Below are 6,560 nucleotides of genomic sequence, written 5' to 3' on the forward strand. Positions count from 1 at the left end.
TAGCCAGTGTACCTTCACATATTAGTGTTGGTACACCTTCACATAATAGCCAGTGTACCTTCACATATTAGTGTTGGTACACCTTCACATAATAGCCAGTATACCTTCACATATTAGTGTTGGTATACCTTCACATATTAGCCAGTGTACCTTCACATATTAGTGTTGGTACACCTTCACATAATAGCCAATGTACCTTCACATATTAGTGTTGGTACACCTTCACATAATAGCCAGTATACCTTCACATATAAGTGTTGGTACACCTTCACATATTAGTGTTGGTATACCTTCACATATTAGTGTTGGTATACCTTCACAAATTAGTGTTGGTACACCTTCACAAATTAGTGTTGGTACACCTTCACATATTAGTGTTGGTATACCTTCACACAGCTACATTTTATTGTATGCCAATGTGTTATTTCTGCCTTCACATTCCCATGTGTCTGTATCACAATTAATTTCATCCCCTTAAAACACTGACCTGTTCTAATATTTACAAATCTTGGTCACTAAGCATGTATGGATAACCTAGACCCTTACTATCAGCACAATCACTCAAGATTGCTTCTTCTGATTTAAGACAATATATCTATAATGCTATAATTGTAATAAGCTGCCACTTTAAAATGTTAAAAAAAAGAATGTACAAGCCATTAATGAATTCAAATAGTTTTATCCCGACTGAAACCACATGTACAGGTCATTCAGGTTAGGCTTCACACACTACAGGTCAAAAACACAAGGCCCCAGACTTATCGTGACTGAAGGTCAACAGAGGTCAGGACAAAAGATAATAAAAAGTTATGTTTTTTAAATTGGCTTTACATGTGTTATCAACATTGTGTGTATGTCTAATACCGTGTCCACTCTATGCTGTTGTTATACAAGTAACATGGATAAAATAGTATATGGAACAAATGTTTTGTAATGATAAACCAATCGGTATCCAGTTTGATGTTCCTATTCACTCTCCTGTGTCGGAGGTGTTAATCAGAAGCTCCACGTATCTTCCTAGCCAGCCAGATATCTTTAGGCATTACTGTGACTCGTTTGGCATGTATAGCACACAGGTTGGCGTCCTCAAACAAATGCACCAGGTAGGCCTCGGAAGCCTGTGGAAAGTAATGACCAGTGTCACAGAATCAAGGAAACGGTTTCTACTGGATATAATAGACCTACCATTACAACATCACCAGGCGGTATCAAATGTGATCATAACACAGCTAATGTAATGGATATAATGACACTTGTAACAGGATATTTCTGTGATAAACTAACATTTTAACAACCAGGTAGTCTGATCAAGAATCATAATAACCAGTGTGTTTATATATATGTTATATCCCCTTAATTTTACAACCTCTTCTTACATGAAAATGGTAAATAAAGCACTTTTCTGCTTCTGTATAATGTAAAAATAGGCAATGAAATTACTGATCATAATTTTATGTATAATCATCTTCTGATTATCCATATCACTACTATATATGGATATCCACCTGCTACACAGACATGATATCACTATAATGTACATATCCACCTGCTACACAGACATGGTATCACTATAATGTACATCCACCTGCTACACAGACATTGTATCACTATAATGTATATCCACCTGCTACGCAGACATTGTATCACTATAATGTATATCCCCCTGCTACAGACATGATATCACTATAATGTATATCCACCTGCTACGCAGACATTGTATCACTATAATGTATATCCCCCTGCTACACAGACATGGTATCACTATAATGCATATCTACCTGCTACAGACATGATATCACTATAATGTAAACCCACTTGCTACACAGACAAGGTATCACTATATATGGATATCCACCTACTACACATACATTGTATCACTATAATGTATACCCACCTGCTACACAGACAAGGTATCACTATATATGGATATCCACCTGCTACACAGACATGATATCGCTATAATGTATATCCACCTGCTACACAGACATGATATCACTATAATGTATACACAGACATGATATCACTATAATGTATATCCACCTGCTACAGACATGATATCACTATAATGTATACCCACTTGCTACAGACATGATATCACTATAATGTATATCCACCTGCTACAGACATGATATCACTATAATGTATACCCACTTGCTACACAGACAAGGTATCACTATATATGGATATCCACCTACTACACAGACATTGTATCACTATAATGTATACCCACCTGCTACACAGACAAGGTATCACTATATATGGATATCCACCTGCTACACAGACATGATATCACTTTAATGTATACCCTCCTGTTACACAGACATGATATCACTATAATGTATCCCCTCCTGTTACACAGACATGATATCACTATAATATATACCCTCCTGTTACACAGACATGATATCACTATAATGTATATCCACCTGCTACACAGACATGATATCACTATAATGTATACCCTCCTGCTACAGAGACATGATATCACTATAATGTATACCCTCCTGTTACACAGACATGATATCACTATAATGTATACACAGACATGATATCAACGTTTATTCACCTCCTGAAGAGCCATATCACTACGATGTATACCCACCTCCTACACAGACATGACAACATTTACTCACCTCCTGAAGAGCCATGATGGCTGTGGCTTCCCATCGCAATTGTAAACCAGGATGTTTGTTTTGTACTATCTCGCGAACCTAAATTAAACAGATCAAAATATTTCAAATTAATATAAAATAAATACTATATATATTTTGTTTTGATGAACATAAAGCAAGAACCATGGGGCTTACACTTGTACCTACAGTTTAGATTGCATACCTGTACCTATAGTTTGGAGTAAAAATACTGTTTGGGATATCCTTACAGTTTGGAGTATAGATACTGTTTGGGATATCCTTACAGTTTGGAGTATAGATACTGTTTGGGATATCCTTACAGTTTGGAGTATAGATATTGTTTGGGATATACTTACAGTTTGGAGTATAGATACTGTTTGGGATATCCTTACAGTTTGGAGTATAGATACTGTTTGGGATATCCTTACAGTTTGGAGTATAACTACATTTGTATGTAACAAGAAAGGAAAAAGCAAAGCCAGACCGGGATTCAAACCCAGGACACTCTAATTTCTAGACAGGTATTCTACCAATTGAGCTAGCTGGTCTCCTACCCAGTCCAATTCCTCATACCTGTAACAAAGTCTTCACCCCTGAAGACACAACTATTTTAGTATTTACAACCCAGGTTTGGGTCTCCCCTTGCCAAGCATTCACCTAGTATTTGAAACAAGGGTTGGTCACGGCACCACTTAAACCGAAAGTTAACTACCTCCTGGATACATACAGTTTGTAGTATAACTTCAGCTTGGAATATACATACAGTTTTGTCATATTAGCAGAACAAATCTCTTTTCAGTTTTCATGACAAAAGCGGACAACATATTTGATAAAAAGCAATAAATATAGACAGTAAAAGTCAATCAGCTGCATGTTTTACCTAAGTCTATTTCAAGAACCATAATTTATTTAAATAATAAATACCCATACCACTCGAGAAAATGGAAGTTTACGAAGCAGTAAATCAGTTGACTTTTGATATCGACGAATTTCCATCAAGGCTCTAGTTCCTGGTCGATATCTATGCACCTTTCTCCCGGGGGATGCTGGAAAAGAAAGGAGAAGTTGTGGCCATTTATATACAAAGTAAATACAAAATGTTTTGAATATTGATTGCTCGGGTAATCAGAACTAGTGAATGTTTTATACCCATATAAACTTAAAGCATTTAAGTTTCATCTGAAAGGTGTTTAACCAGAATTTAAACAGAAATAACACTTGCAAACCAGATAAGATGCTAAATTGCTTGGTTGATATGGTGCATGCCAGGATATGGCACAAGGACATCTGCCATCTCATCTTTTTTATGTTTTGTCCTTACTTTTTCATTTCGTTTAAATCATGATTAGCTACTAAATAGTGTGAATTTAACAGACCTCACTGGTGGGGGCTCCCCAGTCCTCGGAAACCTTACTTTCACTACAAGGTAGAACTAGAAAATTATATCTATATTATATTTATGTATTTTATTTATCACTATTGTTTATTTATTTTTTAAAGACATCATGTTTTAATGCAGTTGATGTAAAAGAAACCTTTTATTTATTATAGTATATAAGTACAAACTCCAGACAGCTTGTTACTGTTAGGTAGGGGCTGTCCCAATCACCTGCTCTCTGGATTGGAACCTGTGATTCTTTCTTTTAATTTATTAATATATTACGTATTATAACTGTTCTTAACAAAATTATGATATCATGTCTATATATTTTTCAATAAGATGACTGATCCCTGCTATGTAAATTTATGTTGTTATACTGTCTTACTATATACTTGTACAATGTATTTGTGATATATGACACTATAATAAACAAAATTGACTTTGCTTGATTGACTTGTAAAAAGGAAAGTGTAATAAGACGAGAAATAGTGATAAAGATAGCGCCGTCAAAGGGGCTTGAACCCGCGACCCTTGGCTCTCCAGTCCGATGCTCTACCGCTGAGCTAAAGGGAAATTCCCTACAGCCGACGCTTGTAAGGCAACCTAATGAATGCACATCTTTTGAAATAGTGATCGGCTAATAACTGATCCTTGTGAAACACCAGGCATGACACCCTCGTAACTGGACCTCTCGCCTTCTACTACAGCAGCTTGTTCTAATTGTAAATATGTCCTCTATCCATTAAGTCAGTTATGTTCATCCCACTGTGCCTTAATCAGGTATGGCACAACAGCACATACGGGTAATAATCCTGCATTAGGGTAACAGTTACCCATTTTGCAGTAACAATTTTTCACTGAAATTATGGGAATAAAGTGAAATGAAAACACACCAAACCAGGATAAAAAGACGGTGTCATTTTTTTCAACATAATCTGGCAAATAATACAATGTGGATCATGTGGTCGGGTGGTGCAGTGGATAGCGCACTTGTCTTTCAACAAGGCGGCCAGGGTTCGATTCCCCGATCGGACGTGAAAAGGTTGGGGTCACCTGCCCAACCACGTAGGTTTTCTCCAGGTACTCCGGTTTCCTCCCACAATAAGACTCCCCACGCGCTAACAACCGGGCCAACAAGAGTGATTAATATAAGTTGAAATAACCTGTTTCATAATTGTTGTAAAATAAATAAAGTTTATATATATATGTGTACACAAAAGTTATTACTTCTGATGTCTAACTTTTGGTTAAAATGTCAAACCATATCACTGACTTTGTTTTCCAGTGACTAGCAGGGGTTTGTTACAAATGTCTGATATATGTTTGTGTGCTATGACCCATATCAGTATGGTAAAAACCGACTATTGTGTGGTGTGACACTCACCCCGAGTGCTGGTACGCTCTTCAGGATAGTTTCCCAAGGAACTCCAGGTCAGCTCCGGGTCCTTGGATCTAAGAATGTATGTTGTATTGCTGGGTGTTTCGCATGTGTAGTTCGTTCAATTGTTCATGCATAAGAGGCCAGGGAATCCTGGGTAATCCCGGTCCAAGGGAGCGTCCCGGTCACTTGGATGCTTGTGAAAAAAGCCAATTTCACCACACTCTCCCCCGTTATATTTTGAAAACCCCCGGCACTGGATTCCTGGCCTAAATTCCAATTATTTCCCTAGAGATCTCCATATATCCACCCGCCCCCTAAACATATATATAGATTATTGTCCTATCTTCTGACTCACTCCTGGTCAAGAGGGGACCTTCACTATTGGAACCTTCCCCGGTTCCAGTACCCTTCTTTGGGTATACTGACCTCTTTCCGGGTCCGAGATAAACTCCACTGGAAGAAACTCTTGACATTTCTTTCAGTCAGTTTAAGAATATCTGCCATGCTTATGCCACCCAGCAATTCGCTGATTCTCTTGGCGGCGACGTCAAGCAGATGCGGGGCACTGCACGGAATTCCTTCCTGACTGGAAAGTATGTAGCATCCGTTTCCACCAGGAGATGATCTTGTGGGATGGCCCTCAAAGCTCGCCGCTGGTTTTCGTTAAACTGGAAAACCAGTCCCGACACTGAAGTAGGTGTTTGGGAACAGGGCTAACTAGTCCCAGACTACACTCTCCGGACCCGTGAAGCAGAATCTTCTGGTCACTGCACACTCGATGTTCCAGAATATCCAAGCATCTCATGTAGGCCTCTAGGCCTGTGGAGTCGGTCCGGGTTCCTCGTATGTGGAGCACCAGCACTTTGCTTGGGTCCAATAACGTCAGCAAAGCCTTGAGCTGCCGTTCCTGGTAATGCCACTGGTCAACTGTGTGGTCGATCCCGATCTCCCCTAATCCAGCCACGCCAGGTAGGGTCAAGAGCCGTGTGAGGTGCTCAGTTTCCTGTGGCGTTAATATGATCTTAGGGTGGACTCCAACCACTGCCCGGAATCCGTTCTGGACCAACTCGCCGATTTCTTCTGCAGAGGGGTAGGTAGGAGGGTTGCAATAGACTACAGCCACCACCACCACCACCACCACCACCCCCCCCCCCCCTGGAACTTT

At 39.1% G+C, this 6,560-nt stretch overlaps 1 protein-coding gene across 10 annotated transcripts in view; it reads right to left on the bottom strand.

Moving 5' to 3' along the window:
• The window catches only part of LOC110449081 (histone H3.3-like), a 10,736-nt gene that overhangs the window by 1,680 nt on the left and 2,496 nt on the right, over positions 1 to 6,560 (bottom strand). For 3 of the 10 annotated variants that reach the window (XM_021495693.1, XM_021495692.1, XM_021495687.1), the window contains exons 2-5: positions 3,564 to 3,679; positions 2,634 to 2,711; positions 363 to 1,118; positions 37 to 174 (exon numbers count right to left, since the gene is read on the bottom strand). In XM_021495693.1, the coding sequence (XP_021351368.1) occupies positions 993 to 1,118; positions 2,634 to 2,711; positions 3,564 to 3,679 (320 nt within the window). In that variant the 3' untranslated portion in view covers positions 37 to 174; positions 363 to 992. Of the gene's footprint in view, positions 1 to 12; positions 175 to 266; positions 323 to 362; positions 1,119 to 2,633; positions 2,712 to 3,563; positions 3,680 to 6,560 lie in introns of those variants that run through there. The other 7 variants (XM_021495688.1, XM_021495686.1, XM_021495684.1 and 4 more) reach the window with 4 other exon arrangements.

This window comes from Mizuhopecten yessoensis, unplaced genomic scaffold (assembly GCF_002113885.1).
Source record: "Mizuhopecten yessoensis strain PY_sf001 unplaced genomic scaffold, ASM211388v2 scaffold4481, whole genome shotgun sequence".
NCBI lineage: Eukaryota > Metazoa > Mollusca > Bivalvia > Pectinida > Pectinidae > Mizuhopecten > Mizuhopecten yessoensis.